Raw genomic sequence first — 19,340 nt, forward strand, 5'->3', positions numbered from 1 at the left:
TCTAGCTTGGAATTCACCCACACTTTTCTTTGGGAGGAGTTAGTTTGCTGCTCAGTTCCCCCAGGTACCCTGGACGTAGCAATAGCTGAGCAAATGTTGGGTACATCATATGTCTGTGGCTATGCTTTCATTGCTGTGACACATCCTCACACAGTGATACCTGCAGTGGATTCTGTGCCTGTCAGCTGTCTATTTTGGGATTCCACAGTGTTTTTTATCTTTGCCTTTTGACCAAGCATTGCTTCAGCTCTTGGCCTCTGACAATGAGCTGGCGAGATGAGTGATCCCTGGGTTACTGAACGTACGCAAAGAAAATGTGTAGACATTTGTACTGACAAGGTGGCATTGGCATCTCCAATTTAGTGCAGTCAAATGCCGGCTTGGTGTGTCTTGACTGTGCAGGTAGGCAAGAGTAGTTCCGGGGACAAGGACCCCTGTGGGCTGAGTTTACAGAAAGAATTAGTCAAAAAGCCCACTAACAGAAGTATACCCTCTTTATCAAACTTTAAAGGGAACAACTTGTTGTGAATGATGGATAAATGAAAAAAACAAACAAAAAACACCTTTCCCAGTGCTCAGAGAATACAGGCGGCAATGTATTCTCAGCTGATGTTTGCTTTCCTGTAGCAGGTGATAGGTTACTTGTTGCCGCTTGAAGAGGGCTCCTGGATAAACTGGAGTAAGCTAGCTGGAAATAATATGGAACCGTGCAGAGCCATGTCTTTGACAGCATTTCTTCCACTTTATTTGGCACAGCGCTCGGTTGCAATGGTTCTGTCTTCAGTGTATTACAGACTCACACTGTTTCCTATCACATTGTCTCTTTAAAAGTTGCACATGCAGAGACTAATAATTTTTTTTTTTACCCAAGGATGCTTACACTCTTTCTCTCTCTCTCTCCTCTGACAGACAGTTCGGCTAAACACATGTAAAAGGAGGACCAAGGGGTGGAGTTACTGATTCCTACTTCTCTTAGAAAGGACATGTCCTGTCAGCCGCAGAATCATTACTAGTCAGTATTGAGCAGTCACTGTTGTGTTTGGCTGTTTGCTGAGGGTTGCAATTGTTATCTGGTAGCAGAAGGATGGTGTAACCTTGTTAAACATAAATTGTTTTACCATGGAAACTCCAGGAACAGACGGAGGACACATCAACTTTGCTTTCTATGTCAAAATATTGCTAACCAGCCCCTTTTAGTATTCCAATTAAACAATTCCCCTCTTCCCCCCCTCCACACACAACCACAACGTTAACTGTTGTTCCTTCTCTAAATTTCTTCAAGACAGGGACTGTGTCTAAAGTGGCGTGTAAACTTACATTGCTAAAAATAATTTTAATGATTTAGGGCCTGAACCAAATTCCATTGAAACTCCCATTGACTTCTGTAAGTTTTGGACCAGAACCACATGTCCCACTGTTGTCGTTACAGTTGCCAGATATAATAAAATGGGCTAGATCACAGCTGGCAGTGAGTGGGTGTGGGAACAGGTGCAAGGATCCCCTTGTGAAGCCCAACTGAGTAAAGATAGTCACAATCCTTGTTATTGCAGTCTCTGATTTCAAAGCTCTGTGTACACTGAGAGAGACAGAGGCATAGGCACACACACCCTTCATGTAGTTGTGTCTTACTACAGCACAACAATGCCCAGAGAAGCCCACATTTACAAATTACATAGAAAGTCTCCAAGAAAAAGAAGTTGAGGGTGCTCAGATCACCCTTTCCTCCAGTTATCTCTCAAGACCCCATTCTGCAAAAAATAAGGCACTCATGGGTCCTTGACACATGATTTTGCCGTGAATGTTGGATTCAGCATTTCCACTGTCCTCCGCATTTAGAGGACTTTGTTATAGGAGTGCTTTTCTGATAGCAGATTTTGAATGCCCATAAAGTCTTGCACTTCTATTTCCTTTATGTCTACCTACCTCTAAATATGAGTGGGTGGGAGATTATGGGCATGTGTTTGTCAGTTATGAGTTCGCGGTGACCTAAATGAAATCAACATAAACTTTTATATGATTTTTGCTGAGATTTGAGACTATTTGCCTTAGCCAAAAACAGTGAATCAGCTTGTGATCCCAGGAACTCGTATTTAGATGCAGTAATGACATCTGTTGATATGGTAATTGCACCACTGATGAATGCCACCCTGTATGCATCTCCAAGTACATAGAGTAGAATATCTAACATTTCCCTGTTTGATCACCTCTCTCTCTTTTCCGTGAACAGTTTTTACTATTCTAGCTGCTGTTTTTCCAGAAATGGTTTCTGATGCTAAACTTAAAGAAAGGAAGCATTTATTCTGGACATTGCCAGAAAATTCTTACCAATAAAGACACTCTTGAGTAGAGGGGAGAAAATCAACTAGAGGTGGTATAGAAGCACCATCAGTGCAGATATCTGACAACAGGATAGACAAGATAATAGTGGGAATGATCTGTGGTCCAGAGTTATCTTGTAAAGTGCAACGATTCAGACCAGATAACCCAAGTTGCCATGGTCATGGTCTGCCATCAATCTGTATGGAGAATTTCCATCGATGCCAATAGGAATTCTGCATATACCTCAAGGGAGAATATGACCCAGCATAAGATGTAGCCATTTTATACAAATTATATCTTAGGTGTGCCACTGTCTTAGGTCTTGCTCTTGAATTCATGCTCTTCTTTTACTTTTCAAAATTAGAACTGATTTCTTATGGGGTTTTTTAATACCAAAAGGTACGATTCCTTATATAAAAAGAAAAGGAGGACTTGTGGCACCTTAGAGACTAACCAATTTATTTGAGCATAAGCTTTCGTGAGCATCCGATGAAGTGAGCTGTAGCTCACGAAAGCTTATGCTCAAATAAATTGGTTAGTCTCTAAGGTGCCACAAGTACTCCTTTTCTTTTTGCGAATACAGACTACGACTTTCTTTTTGCGAATACGGCTGTTACTCTGATTCCTTATATATAAATGTTGGAATAATTCTGAACAGATCAGACATTATATAGTTTAGTGATAGCTCAGAAATCACTTTTAAAAGATTTGGGGCTTTCTTTTCTCTTTTCTTTTCTTTTGCTACACTGTAAAAAAAGTGCTAAAATATATTAAATCCCTTCTCTAACAACAAATTTGTATTGCATATTAAGTTTTGTTCTGACACATGATTTACAATAGCATCAATATAAACCCGTCAATAGCAATTTATAATGCAAACAACAAAAGTAATTTAGCTATGACGTCTGTGTTGCTTTTTTAATTCCCTGTAGTTAGATGCTTATTCATTTCATGCTTTAACAGTTTGAAGCTTGCTTCTTTGTTGTATAGGTCTGAAGTTTTCTTTAGGTGCCTAGCCAGTTATTTGAATGGCAGTGGAGTAGTGGCATACTAAAAATGTCTAATTCAATTTGACCTATTAAAGAAGCAAAGGATTAGTCTAACATCTGGTTTAAAATGATAGATAAAACAAAACCAGCACCTTGATCCTCACACCTATACTTCTGTATATGAAGCTACTTTAGGTAGCTTTTTCAATCTGGTATTAACTTGTTTTACTGAGTGCATTCTATTGCAGTCCTGAGTTCCCCATCTTGAAAATGTATTTGGAGAATGAGTTTGGGAAATTCAGGCCAAACTAAGCACATCCACTTGTGAATTGGACTTTTTATATACATGTATTCCCTTTTATGAGAATATAGCTTTGTTAATGGTTCAATAATTAAAGGAGTTTTCATTTTAAAGACTTCAGTTTTTAATTGGGTGAATATTAATCACAGATTACTTCATTTCTGTTGTGATATGGAAATCACTGATGTCAGATGCATTTGTGTTCAGGTATCAGTCTATCCGCTTAATGCAAAATAACATTCTACAATTGTTTCAATTAGATACAGTCAGCCTTCAGAGCATACTGTTTATTTCATTTTCATAAATGAAGAAATTCTGTTGCTCATTTAAAAATCTCTGATTTTTACTGCCCAGAACTCTCACTCCCACCTGGAATGTGGGCAATACTTACATATACAGGTTTCAGAGTATATATATACAGTTTTCTCTCTCCTACTGAATCGTGTTAACATTTGTAGCAAAGGCAAAACCGTTCAACTCTCTTGATAAGATCACATTTGGTGAACTGATTCCTCTGCCTTAGAGAGCTGTGTCCCATTGTTTGCGGTATTCATTACCACTTGCAATGATATTATAAAATGTAAAGTAAATGGGAGTTCCTAATAGCATCAGAGGGAGGCTTTTTTCATCATGCTGCAGCTGTAACCTAGACAGAGGAAGAATTTCAGCTAACTAAGGAAGAATGAGCTACCCAAATATCGGTGTTGTCTCAGGGAAGGGTAGGCTGGGGTTTCCTTAAAGCAATGCTGTTTCATAACCGTCTTTACATTAAGTGCATCAACTGTTACCATTGCTTCCCACCCAATTTGAACCTCTACGTTGTTTAATGGGGTGGGGGACTAAATCGTCAGAGAAGATGCAGGGGGGAGACTTTGTATATTTTATTTGCTCCTTTGCAAAATGTGATGCAAGTTGGTGCTGAACTGGCGTGATGCCCACTTCGTGGCTAGCTTGGAGATGCAGAACAGCCCACAAAGGACAGCAGGGGCCACCCAAAGCCCCAGCAATACCTGGGGAAGGTTGCTTCACTTGTAGCGAACCCCGGCCCCTAACCCCTTGCAGCAGGGGCAGGCAGGGGGAGGTGGAATGACGCTAGACCCTTCCTTGTTGCCTCGAAACTCGGCTCCAAAGCGGCACCGTGAAGGGTCGCTGTGTTTGTTTTACTCTGAGCGCTGTTCTCTCGCTCTGCGAGGGGGGCATCGCTGGGCGAAAGGTGCAGTTCCCTGCAGTCCCAGCCCAAGAGGGGGATCGAGGCCGCGGGGGGCAGCTGTGCATCGGTCGCTTGGTTGGTTGGTTGGCTTGAGTCGTTCGTTTTCCGTGGCACGCTGGTCTCTTGGATCCCCGTCTCGCTCTCCTTCGTTTCCTCTGGCTTCCCCGTCCCTCTGAACAGCGCCCGTGTGCGCGCGCGCGCGCGTGTGTGTGTGTGTCCTCCCCCCCCGTGTGTGTGTGTGTCTCCCCCCCCGTGTGTGTGTGTGTGTGTGTGTCCTCCCCCCCCGTGTGTGTGTGTGTCTCCCCCCCCCGCGTGTGTGTGTGTCTCCCCCCCCGTGTGTGTGTGTGTGTGTGTGTCCTCCCCCCCCCCCCGTGTGTGTGTGTTTCTGCATGCAAGGGATGGGTGAGAGCTCTGTGTGTGTGTGTGTGTGAGATGTTCTCTATGTGTGGACAGGGAAATCTCAGGGTCTGCGTGGAAGGGGAAATCTCTCTCTGTGTACAGGGTAATGGGTGTGCGCGTGCCACTCCGTGTGTGTGTGTGTGTGTGTGTGTAGGGCTAGTCTGTGTCACTGAGTGTATTTCCGTTGCTCTGGGTCTACAGGGGTAATAACCGCTGTGTGTGTGTGTGTCTCCCCCCTGTGTGTGTGTGTGTGTGTGTTGGGGGAGGGGGGGAGTCACCTCGCTGTGTGTGTCTCTCGCTGTGTTGCTCGTGTGTGTGTGTGTGTGTGTCTCTCCCCCGTGTGTGTGTGTGTGTCTCCCCCCGTGTGTGTGTGTCCCCCTGTGTGTGTGTGTCCCCCGTGTGTGTGTCTCCCCCCCTGTGTGTGTGTGTGTGTCTCCCCCCTGTGTGTGTGTGTGTGTCTCCCCCCCGTGTGTGTGTGTATGTTGGGGGAGGGGGGGAGTCACCTCGCTGTGTGTGTCTCTCGCTGTGTTGCTCGTGTGTGTGTCTCCCCCCCCCCGTGTGTGTGTGTGTGTCCCCCGTGTGTGTGTGTGTGTGTCTCCCCCCTGTGTGTGTGTGTGTGTGTGTTGGGGGGGGAGTCACCTCGCTGTGTGTGTCTCTCGCTGTGTTGCTCGTGTGTGTGTGTCTCCCCCCCCCCGTGTGTGTGTCTCCCCCCCCCCCGTGTGTGTGTGTCTCCCCCCCCCCCCCCCCCGTGTGTGTGTGCGCGCGCGGAGCAGCAGAAGTCCAGATCACGTAGAGACACTCGCAGAAACTGCAGAGCAGAGAGCGGCGCGGCCGGAGATGGAGCCGGGTGGCAAAGGTAAGGCAGGAAGGTGCCGCTCCGCCCGGGCTGGGAGATCCGGCGCCGGACAGCACCTCGCTCCCGGGGCCGGCAGGGACGCGTGTGTGTGTGTGTGTGTGTTCGTTTGTTTCCCGGTGTGCGGCTTTTATCGGATTTATTGCGGAGGCTTCCCACTGCGGGAGGCGGCTGAGGGCTCCCTCCGGCAGCCTGATCCCCGGCCCGGTCGCCTCTCCCTGCAAGCCGGCGCCGGCTGCCCGGGGTCAATGGCACCAAGTTCCCCGGCGCTCGCTCGCCGCCCCGCTTTTCCGCCGGCTTCCCCTCGGGGCTGTGGGGCTGGGATGGGGGCGAGCCATGGGCCGCGGGGGGAAGGGGGCTTTGCAAAGGTGCCGCCGGGGTGGGGGTGGGGGGCGTGGGGGGTTGTGCATTGTTGCAAAAGGGGGCTGGCTCGGCGGGGAGGGGAGGGGGCTCCGCTCCCCGCCCCCCTCCCCAGCCTGCAGCCCCACACGGGGACAGGGCGCCCACGACCGAGCGCTGGAGCCGGCACCGGCCGAGCCGCTCGATTGCGGCCACCGTGTTGCGGCAAAACATTGCGGAATCGCCCCCCCCCCCCCATCGTCCCGCACCCTCCACCCCCGGCGGAGGTACCGCCCGGGGCTCGCTGCTGGGGGGAGCCCGGGGTACCAGTGTGGCCGGGGCCGGAGACCCGCATGCACCGGGCGCTGCAGACGAGCCGCGGGCAGGGAGCCGCCACAGCCGGCTGCGGGGTGGGGAGCGGCCGTGGGAAGACTCCGGAAAGCGACAGCACATGGGGGTCGGCTCTGCCCGCTGGATCCCCACCCCCAGCTCCCCTTTCCCCCCTCCCTTCCCCCTGGCCCAGCGCCCTCAAAATTCCCTGCCCCCTCCAACTTCCCCCTTCTTTCCACCTCCCTCTTGCTTCCTACCTTTCCCCCGCTCCCTCTGTCCTGCACCCGCCTCCCTCGTGTCCTTCTGTCCCTCCTTTCTGCCCCCCCCCCCCTTGGCCCTCCGCTGCCTTCCCTTCCAGCGCGATCCCCTCCTCGCTCGCTTCTCGCGGCTGGCTCCTGCTTCCCCTTTCCATTCAGTGGCTCCCAGCCCTTCCAGCTCGCTTCCTCCCGGCCGAGGGGACTCGGCTGGGGCTGCTTTACAAAATCCCCACCAGCCCCTAACCCCCGAGAAAAGACAGCGGCTCCAGCTCTCGGAGTGGAAAATGGCAGCTAAAGATGACCTGGCTACAGGAGAGGGGCTCTTGCAAGCCACCTTCATGTCAGGGACCAGGGCACGTGGGCTCAGTTTCTTCCATCAAAGTTGCTGTAAGGTTTTGGTGATGTCACGCTGGCGGATTGCGACTTTGTCTTGCTCTGCCAATCAGGGTATTGGTTTGGGGACTGGGGCTGCAAGTCTGTAGATGGTCCTGACACATTCCTCTATCATTAGCCTAGAGCTGGTCATCCTGATTCATGGATAGTGCATTGTCTCTCTACGCCCGCCTGAGCGTATGTTACTTACAATACATTTAATAAGCACAGTCGGGATGTTTCTGTGTTTGTTCGTTCGCTCTCTGTAGAGTGATAGTTAGATATGTAGATACCATTGTATAGCGGCACTGCGCTTTCCCCTCACATCTTTATTTTATCTATTGCCTTATCTCAACCCACATGTGTGTAACATCCTTTCCATCTCTGGCGATGTCTGTACAGTAACAGAATTGGAGATAGTTCATATGAGTAAAATATTAAGCCTGCTTTGCTTATTTTACTTTGTTAGTTATGCAGGTTTGTCATGTACAGGAGATATGTTATAGGCCCACATATATTTGTGTGTGTGTCTACAGGTTCACATTCTATATCTGAAATTATTTTGTGGGGTTGTTGAAAAAAAAAAACACCTTTCATTTTACTTTACATTTGCTGTTTATACTTTATCTGTAATACTAGCCAGGTACAGTAGCTCAGTAAAGTACAATATTAACCCAAATGACTTTTTGGAACAAGGACAACTGAAAAATATTTTCTTTTCTTTTTTGTCCCTGTCTTTCTTCTTTAGATTCTGTATCTTTATTCAGGAGCATAAGGTGGCTTGCTGATCACACGAAGATGTTGCTGTGGCTCGTTCTGGTTTTGTCAACTCCAGTTTCTTCTACAAATGCAGGTCCTGACATCTCGGTGGAAATTTGCAATGTTTGCTCGTGTGTGTCAGTTGAGAATGTGCTGTATGTCAATTGCGAGAAGGTTGCAGTCTACCAACCAAATCAGCTCAAACCACCTTGGTCTAATTTTTACCACCTTAATTTTCAAAACAACCTACTGATCGTTCTATATCCAAACACATTTCTTAACTTTACACATGCAGTGTCCCTGCAACTGGGTAACAATAAATTGCAGAACATTGAGGGAGGAGCATTCCTCGGGCTCAGTGCATTAAAACAGTTGCACTTGAACAACAATGAATTAAAGATTCTCCGAGCTGACACTTTCCTTGGCATAGAGAACTTGGAGTATCTCCAAGCTGACTACAATTTAATCAAGTATATTGAACGGGGAGCCTTCAATAAGCTTCACAAGCTGAAAGTCCTCATCCTTAATGACAATCTGATTTCATTCCTGCCCGATAATATTTTTCGATTCGCTTCTCTAACCCATCTGGATATACGAGGGAATCGAATTCAGAAGCTTCCCTACATTGGAGTTCTGGAACACATTGGTCGAGTTGTCGAACTGCAGCTGGAAGATAACCCTTGGAATTGTACCTGTGATTTGTTGCCTTTGAAAGCCTGGCTGGAGAATATGCCCTATAACATTTACATTGGAGAAGCTATCTGTGAAACGCCTAGCGACTTGTATGGAAGGCTTTTAAAGGAAACCAATAAACAAGAATTATGCTCCATGGGGACAGGGAGTGATTTTGATGTGCGCATTCTGCCTCCATCCCAGTTGGAGCCTGGTTACAGCACACCTAATGGCCACACTACGCAAACGTCAATGCACAGATTAGTCACCAAGCCTCCAAAAACTACAAATCCTTCCAAGATCTCGGGGATAGTAGCAGGAAAAGCGCTCTCTAATCGCAATCTCAGTCAAATTGTGTCTTACCAGACCAGGGTACCCCCTCTAACTCCTTGCCCAAGCCCATGTGTCTGCAAAACTCATCCTTCTGATTTGGGATTAAGTGTAAACTGCCAAGAAAGAAATATAGAATCATTGGCCGAACTCGTACCAAAACCTTTCAATGCCAAGAAACTGCATGTAAATGGCAATTATATTAAGGATGTGGACACCTCAGATTTCATTGACTTTGAAGGGCTGGATTTACTACATTTAGGCAGTAATCAGATTGCAGCAATCAAAGGGGCGGTGTTCCGCAACCTTACAAATTTACGGAGGTTGTATCTTAATGGCAATCAGATCGAGCGGCTGAGTCCAGAAATGTTTGCTGGCCTCCACAATTTGCAATATCTGTATCTGGAATACAACGTTATCAAGGAAATTTTAGCAGGCACATTTGACTTAATGCCAAATTTGCAGTTGCTCTACTTGAACAACAATCTTCTTAGGAGTCTGCCAGCTTATGTTTTTGCTGGTGCTCCACTGGCTAGACTGAATCTGAGGAACAATCATTTCATGTATTTACCTGTAAGTGGCGTTCTTGATCAGCTAAAATCTCTTACACAAATTGATTTGGAAGGTAACCCGTGGGACTGCACGTGCGATCTAGTTGCTTTGAAACTATGGCTGGAAAAACTAAATGAAGGTATCGTGGTGAAGGAATTAAAATGTGAAACACCTGTTCAGTTTGCTAACATTGAACTGAAGTCTCTCAAAAATGAGATCTTATGTCCTAAACTTTTAAACAAGCCATCTGCTCTGTTCACTAGTCCTGTGCCTGCTGTCTCTTTTACTACACCGTTGGGTCCAATTCGAAGTCCTCCTGGTGGCCCAGTTCCGTTGTCCATTCTAATTTTAAGCATACTCGTTGTGCTTATTTTAACAGTGTTTGTTGCTTTTTGCCTTCTTGTCTTTGTGCTTCGGCGCAACAAGAAACCATCAGTAAAGCACGAAGGAATTGGGAACCAAGAGTGCAGTTCCATGCAACTGCAGCTAAGAAAGCACGACCACAAATCAAACAAAAAGGATGGACTAGGCGCAGAGGCCTTCATTCCTCAAACCATTGAGCAGATGAGCAAAAGCCACACTTGTGGCTTAAAAGAATCCGAAACAGGCTTCACATTTGCGGATCCACAAGGGCAAAAAGTCATTCTGAGAAATATTACCGACAAGGAAAAGGATTTATTGCATGTGGATACCAGAAAAAGACTTAGCACAATTGATGAACTGGATGAGTTGTTTCCTGGGAGGGATTCCAATGTATTTATTCAGAATTTTCTTGAAAGTAAAAAAGAATACAACAGCATAGGGGTCAGTGGCTTTGAAATACGTTATCCAGAGAAACAACAAGACAAAAAAATCAAGAAGTCATTAATAGGTGGTAATCATAGTAAAATTGTGGTAGAGCAAAGAAAGAGTGAATATTTTGAACTGAAAGCTAAACTTCAAGGTTCACCTGACTACCTACAAGTCCTTGAAGAACAAACAGCTTTGAATAAAATATAGGTCATGCAATCTTATTTCTTACAGAGGACATTTATTTAATGATGAAAGTGCCTTTTGTTGACTTTTAACTTCCGAATACTATATTATATTGGTAGGCATAGAGGCAGGTATATCCAAGGGTATCTGTCTGTAGCTGCATATGATTTCTCAAGTAGAGGAGATTTCCATAATAGATTTTACTACATAAAGCTGATACCCTCTGGAATCCTGTAGGGATACTGCAAACTCTATTGCCAAAGGGATGCTTTAGACACATATTACACTGAATTTAACCTCAAAAGGCATATATGTTTTGTACCTTAGATGCAAAACCTTTGTCTCCTTGTGATTTGTAAGAGCAAACACAAGAAAACTGGTACCAGTGTTTGTACCTCAGCTGGGTCCTTCATCTTGCACGTGGATTAAGTTGGTGGAACTGGAGTAATCCTTTGATTTGTGGTGTTGTAACGGCACTGTTTAAAGATTATCTGAAAAGTAAAAAGCATGCAAAGAGAGAACATTCAATAGTATGTGTAAATCGGTTACATTTATGGCCTGCATCTTGAAACCACTGGATTTATAATGTTAAATTGTGCAAATATTTGTTTAAAATATACCATGCATAACATACCTATAAAATAAATTTGACCCTTGAAGTATACCTGTCTATACATAAAATTTAAAAAAAAAAAAAAGAAAAGAAAAAAAGTGCAACCTGACTTCTGCAGCATTTGTAGTGATATGAAGAAAATACTTGATTTTAATGCAGAATCTTATGTAAGACTCAAATCCAATTAAGACTAGAGTTCCTTCTCAGTTATCTGAAACTCCTACAACCCCAAAAGGTTGACCAAACTTTTCAAAGTGCTTACTGTGTGAGCGTAGCAGAAATTATTTTTGTAAGATAATTCATATTTATGAAATACTTTGTATACTAAATAGGAAAATATGTACTCCGTAATATGTATTTAATATGCCTGACTTGTTTTCCTGATCACAATGCATTAATCATTCAGTATAAATTAAAAACAGAACAATATACCAAACAAAAACCGGTGACAAATTGTATAGAATTATCCGTGATCAGGTATAATAATAATAATAATAATAATAATAATAAAAAAATGTTCTGTACTATTCTTGTGAAATTAGTATATTATTATCTTATTTCAGATTTGTTCCCAATGGTGCATTTTAAAATAGATTCATTAGTTTTTTAGTATTGTGTCTCAGGCAGTTATTTGCCATCGGTTGTCTTGCTTTTCAGGGTTCTGCAGCTTAATCTAAATAGTTTTCACTACAAGTATTTACAGGCGTTAATGAATAAGGGTAATAGTTGAATTGTATATGCATCAATTTTTTGTCCCAGTTATCTATCTGACTGCTGTCAGTCAGATAATGAACCAGATCAGTAAACCGTATGGCAATCATTTGTCTATCAAAGCCACATTGTAAAATGCATTTAATGGTCTTGGTTCAGTTCAGAGTATTTTGTAGTCCACATCTATAAAGAATACAAACTTGCCTTTGTGAAAGCTGAATCTCAATTGATAGCAACAAATGGTCAAGATGGAAAACACCCCCTTTTTCTCACTGGGAAATGGTAACTTAAGATCACAGTAGGCATGTATTAGTAAAGCATCATACAGAAAATCTATTCTACATGCCTGATTCAGAGCCCATTCAAGACAATAGGGGCTCCTCCACTGATGTTAGTGGACTTTGGATCAGGACCTTAATCTATCTTGCTGCCATAAATTTCCCCCCACGCCTTTTAAAATCAATACATAAGTCTATCAAATTGCAACAGAAAATAAACATTAATGTTTTCATGAATTCCAAGTGGCAGCTATTACAACAAAGCCCGATAGCACTACTGTGGTTAAGGCTGTGTCAGCATTTTCCAGTCTAAACCTCTAATTTCAGGGCTTTATAACTCTGCTGTAAAATTTTATTCTGGGATGATCCTTGGCATAATGCCTGGAATATTTTTTTAACAAAGTTTTTTAAAAGCATCAGCACGTCTTTATTTTAAAGAGAGAGAGAAGAAAGAGTGAGAGATATTTTCTACTTGTCATTTCAAAAGAGTTTTTTTTTTTTTTTTTAATTTCCCCATGGTAGAAAATGATTGATGGACTTTAGACTTTTTAAAATAAATAAACAACAGACTGGTTCATCTTTGAAAAAGCTGCTATTACACATGCATACTAATTTATTTAATCCAAAATGTCATCGAGATTTTCTGGATATGATTACTATGCATGCATATATTCCTGGCCTAAAAGATTCCTAATGGCGTGTTTACCCAAATCACTGCACAGGCTCTGAGGAAAGTGTTTTACTTTATTGTGTCAAGGGCCTATGGATTAAGGAATCTTAAAGATGTACTGAAATGCTAGACCATAAAGGCACCATCAGGTATCTGAGGATAATGGGTTGCTGCCTTCTACTCACTGCTACACAGCTTTGAGAATGTGTCAAGGGTCACTGAGATTTGCCAAGGCAGAGAGCCTATGGCTCATAGCCTTCTGTTGAGAGATGTGAATTAAAAAGAATACACAAATCTTTAATACATAAATGCTACATTGTGAGTGTTGTTAAAGGTGATATATTTGTGGTTGATATTGCTCAGATTTAACAGAACAACAGTTAAGTAAATCAGTTTTACTATGATTGATATGCCTCCCGCAACAACATTAATTTGGGTCCGGTCCTCTCCTCTTTCGCCTGGGGAAATCTCCCATTGACTGTTAAAGAGAAGAAGAACTTTACCATTATGCCCACACTGGACAGATCTGGCGACTCTTTTAGGTCCCCCTCCAGCAAAGCATTTAATTACATGCCCAACTTTAATCGTGTGCAATGAGAGTACTCACGAGTTTAAAAGTGAGCACGGGCTTTAGTGTGTTGCTGGATCAGGGCCTAAATGCATGGTACCATTGGCATGGACTTAAATGGGAGCAGATGGAGGAGCATTGTTGTGTATGACACAGTTCGTCCCTGCTGTAGAACCCTTATTCACCGCGGTGATCGCTTTGCTCCCATGAGTTGTCTGACTGAATTCAACAGGGTCAATGGAATGTATGCTCACCGGTGTCAATAAGGATTGCTCAGTCTGGGCCTTACTGTGTAGGTCTCTCAGTCGTGTTTTACATACGTGGTGTAATACCGGTGTAATACCTAGGCAGAGCAGTGTGAGTTAAAAAAAAGAAAAAAAAAAAAAAAGCTTAGGTGGGCAAACCACTATATTTCTTTGTTGCTGTTGGTTTAAATGACAACCTGAATGTTAGTTTACTTCCTCCAGTGTTAAGGGACAGTGTATGTGTCTGGATAACAGTTTAGTGGAATGTTCATTCCGATCTAATGATAGTCTATCCAGGAAAGGCACTCTTCCGTGTGGCTCAACAGACCAGGCCAGCCTTTGCATTATATTGATTTGAGTGGCCACATTGTTACAATGGCTGCAATGACATATATGCAGCACTAAAGCAGTGAAGGTGTTAACATAATTTATTGTGTTCATTGTATTATAAGCCAAGTTTACATTTTTAATGAAATCAATAAAGTGTAATCATTTCTTTGAAAGAGAAAAACTTTGTGCAATTTTATCAGAAACCAGTCATTATAATGCAGCAATTTGAGTCCAGACGTCAACTGACATTTTACATGTAGTTTTCCAGACTGATAGTAAATAAATCTGAAAGATAATCCAAAAGGTAATTTTTAAAGCCATAAGGGTATACATTATAAAAGGCATGGCCTTGTGAATAATGTTAACAAATGTTTCAGAGTTAACAAACACATCTAGAATATCTATCTATAATATTTTTGCATGATTTGTACATTGCTATTGTATGAAATGAGCACAGTGGAATTTTTTTATTTTTATTTTTTTTGTTTTATTTAATTTTATTTTGCATCCAAAGAGTTGGGAAGGAAATATAACAAGAATGTATTGATAATCGCTCTATTTTGAAATAAAGAAAACAAAATGTATTGTTTTTACCCTGCCTTGATCATGACTATTTTTAGATTAGTTTATAAGGAAAATAAAGTTAACTTATAATATCCAGTACAATGTAAAACTCAGAAAAAAATGTTTCAGCGACCTTTGTTTGCTTTCAACAAACATCAAAATATTAGGCAGAATTTATTTAAAAGATTTGTATGGAAAATTAATAAAATTGTTTGGTACAATCATATTTCTGAAACTAGACTTTGTTAAATGTCAAGAACATTCTCTGTGAGTTTGTTTTCAGAAGAGAGAGAAAAGCTGTAAAGTAGTTAGACATTATTTTATATTCATAGATATTAGGGCAAATATTTTAAAATATTTATTAACGTTTATCCCACTATCCAATGTTTAAATCAAATCTGCTTTGCCTTACTCAGCCAAATAGTCTCACTGAAGTCAAATGGGACTGTTTGCATTAGTAACATGAGCAGAACGTAGCTTCTAGTCAGTTTCTGATATCTTCCACATTGAAATGCCTGGAAGAACAGTCATACAATGTCAAGGACATTTGTCTTGACCCTGATCCCCTCTCATTAATCAGTTTGTATCAGACAATTTTGCAAAGGATCAAAATTAATTTATGTTTAATTAATTCCCTACAAACATCCATCCACCTGCCTTTATTATAGTTTAGAAGCATTTGTAGATGAAAGTCAAGAAGAGACCATCAGGTAGTTTAGGCTCCAAATTTAGATTTTGTATTAAAAATGTTTTACAAAATCTTAAAAATCTTCATGTGCAACTAGATTAAACATTCCCCTGGGGTCCTAGATTAAACATGCAGCATGACAGCCGTATATGGGAATCAGAATGAGATACAGACTAAGAAGTCAGGACTTAATGCAGATTATTTTTTTTTCAATGTACAAGAGCAGTGAAACCTAAGAAGTGAACCAAAAGCACTAGTGGTGAAAAGTATAGGCCCAGTCATGCAGTCAATGGGAGTTCCTTCTCAGCAATAACTCAAAGCTTAAGCCCTAAAGTAGTTTTTGAAAATTATTTCATTTGTAGTTACGACAGTGTTATTAATAATATAGATACATACATTTGTTTTCTAAAAATAGAGGCTTGTTAACTTGACAGTGTATCCTTTGTATGTCTTGCATTGGCTGTAGTGTATTTTTAACTGCAATGCAAATTTACTAAACACATTTTGCAGTGACTGATACTGTGCTGAAAAATAAAAATACAAAGGCAACTTTCAGGGCTAAAATCTTCTCACAGATACACTAATGTAAATGTAGTGTATCTCCACTGACTTTACTGGAGTTTCCCCAGATTTATCTTGGTGAGCATGAGAGCAAAAATTGGTGCTGTAATTGTAAGGGCTGGACCCAACGCCCAATGAAGTCAGTAGGGAGTTTGGTCATTGTTTTTAGTCGGAACGTGATCGGTCCCGAGAATAAAGACAGCATGATCTTGCTTCTGCTGCCATTAACTCAGTCGCAAACCTATGATTAACTTAATTAAGAGCTGTATTGAATCTAGTATGGGCTTGAGCCAATGCCTATTGAAGACAATGACAAAACTTGCATTGATTTACATGTTGTGAGACATTATATAATAATATGGATGACCAAACATGTCAGAGTGCTGTTTTTAATCCCTACATCTAGATGTAGATACCAGTAACCATTTCATCCTAACCCCACTCCTCCTTCCGCGATAAATACGGGCCTGATGTAAAGATCTTTACCTTTTTTTGTGATTTTTTTCATAGTCATTAATAATATTTAACTCTGTTTCAGATAGTGGCTGAGAGCAGTGCATTTTGAGTACTTTACTATGTGTAAAATATCAATCCTTATTCACTGACTCCAGTGCTATACTGTATTGATTTTTCAATCACTTTATATAAAGTGTGTCGTAAGTTAACACTGAGTAATTTCTCCAAGACACAAACATATATAGGGCAAGGACAAAGAGGCTCATTTTTTGTCTGAGACCCAATTTGTATTGAATATGAATAGTTCAAATATAAGTAGGCAAATCCCAATCAGCTACAATGGAGACACTACAGTTTACACTTTCTGAGCAGCTGTGTCCTATGGTCCCTGTTTATCCAAAAACAATGAGTGACTTAAGTAGAACTTTGCCAGCCTCTTGCACCAAAACAAACAAATATCTCTAAATGGCTGTCCAAGAGAGTTTCACTTCATTACTGAATCTTATGTGTTGTCCAGAAATGTGTGTCCTCCTACCTCTCAGGGTACCCTTCCACTAAACCCTCTCAGTTTTTATCTTGTTTCTATCCAGTTCTGTACCATTCCGTGTTTGTCTAGAGAATTTCCAAAGAGCCACAGGTTTCACCCACCATCAGCTTGAAAAAATAAGGCAAGTTGTAGTAGACTTGCCTCTGGGTAGTTTCAGAGGCCTGTCAGATGATGGATGGTGCAAAAAATGGTGAAAACCAAGTTATGAAAAGAAGATGGTATTAGCTTCCCTTATGGAAGATTCAGTTTGAGCCTGTGACGCCCAAACCATCATAAATTCGTGATTTTTGGGCACTATGGATGTTAGGCAGGGCCAGAGTAGCAGTTCAAGATCCTCCACAGATCTTTTATTTGGAAGGGGATTTGTACTGTGGAGGGAGAAGAAGTGATCCAGCCCTTTGAGGCGGCCAAATCAAACTACAGGCTAAATCACATCCATATGGATCTATTTATAGGATTTACTCCTAGGTTTGGTGCCATCTGTAGGTCAGGAGTACTGGACAAATGTTTATCCTAATATTGCCTTTCTGCATCATATTCATTTCCGTATGTGGATATTATTTGTATTTGAGTACCAGGGTGAATTCAGGTTTTGTTTGCCAACATTTTGGAGCGAATGTATTTTTCAGGTGTATTCGCACTCAGAGCTGGACGTGAACCAAAGCCCTATAAATATATCTCAATGGGGAGAGTAACAAAGTGCAGAGCTTTCTGACAGGTTTTGCAGATCACTCAATGTGAGAAACTGCAGGAAACAATGTATTGTACAGCAGATTTCCTTGCTCCCTGGCAGGATTTCATAGACTGAGAGTCCCTATCGGCATGATATTTTTCTTGTCTATCATCTACAAACCACAGACACTAGATCCCAGGTTGCTGAGGGGTAGCAGTGAAATCTGTGGGATTGCTTGTGTGAGTAATAGAGTAGACCTCAGTAACCTGAGTAGAGATTTTTTTTCAGGATTAGGCCCATTGTAAAGATGTGTTCTACCCCTTTAATGGCCAGGCTAGAGTCAGGAACCAAGACAGCCTGAGGTAATGAAGGAGGGGCCAGGCCACTTAAACAATTAAACTATATTCAGTTGTAGTGAGTTCTCTCAGGGGCCAGGAGATTAGACTTACTGGAGTCAGAGACTTTGTTTTGTAAACTTTAAGTTGAGGAGCTCTGAACCTGGGTGCTAAGGTGAGGATTATATAAACTTTTGTTACAATTGCTCCTTCCCTGAGAATTATTGCTCATTTGTTTTGTCTTCTCATCACCCAGATCCTTTTAAAGTGAATGTATTGATGCCCTAGTTGGAAGAAATTAAAGTGGGGCACACTTGCAGTCCCACACTGGGCTGCAAAGGGGTCAGAGGGAATGTGCCTTTTACACCCACAATGAATGGAAATATTCATTTTTAATACTCGCTGGGGCATGGATTCCTTCATAATTTTTGGCTTACTCAACAGTATGTTGCCTTGGATTGTGAAAGATTAGCATCGTAATGGCCCAGTTTTGCAAACCTCCTTCTTCAAATGACATTTCTGATGTGGAGGTTGTCGACACAGTCACAGCAAAGTTGGAAAACTTCCACTCTCCTTTGGAAACCAGTCCATCTGGTGATGGTTTGCGATGTTTCTCTTTTTCTTCCTCTTCCTGATTTGCCTGAGATCTCGTCTGAGCGCATGAGTGCTGGAATTGGGTTGTTCTGCAGTTGGCGAGCAGTGTATGCAGCAAAAGATGTTATTTTCTTATACAGGTTCCCAAGTAACTGTGATCTTTTTTACAGTAATCCTTCTTATTATCACATTGTTTGTAGTTCTGGTTATCCAGCTAAGTTTTTAAGGTAGGCAGGCCTTACCGTTGGGAATAGTCCTGCTGAAGGCTGTCAGACTACACGCTGGGGAAAGAGCTACAGTACGGAGCCCAAGAGTAAGCAGTATGTGGCCAATAGATATTCTCTCAAAGCACACGATGCCTTAAAAAGTAGATATAGAGCAACAACATCATGAGTAATCTACATTTCAAGACCTGTTTTGATTTGATGAAAATGTCCTTTAAATCAAAAGGAAATACTGCACAGTGAATAGTTTGAATAAGCTCATATTTAAGAGCTGAGTAATGTACTTATCCTGCAGTCTTTCTGCAGGCAAACCTTCCATTTAAGCAAGGGAAGGTTTGCCTTCTGGGTAGGCTCCCCAAGGTCAGAGGAGTTTGTAGTGACTGGAGTTACGATGGTGTTATATAGTGTCATAAGTAGGCTTTTGTGATGTCCTCATGAGAATCGCCAGGTCCAGGGGCTAGAGAAATTGACACCAGGAACTCAAGGGTTCTAAGCCTGAGTTCTCACACATGCACTCCCTGTTATTTGGGAAAGACATTTAAACGCTCTTCCTCAGTGTCCCCATCTCAAAACAAGGCTAGTGAGGCTTACGCATTTAAAAGCTGTGCTTCGGAGGATTCATTTGG

At 42.3% G+C, this 19,340-nt stretch overlaps 1 protein-coding gene across 1 annotated transcript; it reads left to right on the top strand.

The window, feature by feature from the left end:
* Positions 1-6,027: 6,027 nt before the first annotated feature.
* On the top strand, positions 6,028-11,720 carry SLITRK4 (SLIT and NTRK like family member 4). The gene is made up of 2 exons (XM_073358404.1): positions 6,028-6,074; positions 8,118-11,720. Exons 1-2 carry the CDS (start codon positions 6,056-6,058, stop codon positions 10,679-10,681), a joined length of 2,583 nt encoding a protein of 860 aa, XP_073214505.1. The 5' UTR covers positions 6,028-6,055; the 3' UTR covers positions 10,682-11,720.
* Positions 11,721-19,340: the final 7,620 nt, after the last annotated feature.

The sequence above is a fragment of the Lepidochelys kempii genome, chromosome 9 (assembly GCF_965140285.1).
Source record: "Lepidochelys kempii isolate rLepKem1 chromosome 9, rLepKem1.hap1, whole genome shotgun sequence".
Lineage (NCBI taxonomy): Eukaryota > Metazoa > Chordata > Testudines > Cheloniidae > Lepidochelys > Lepidochelys kempii.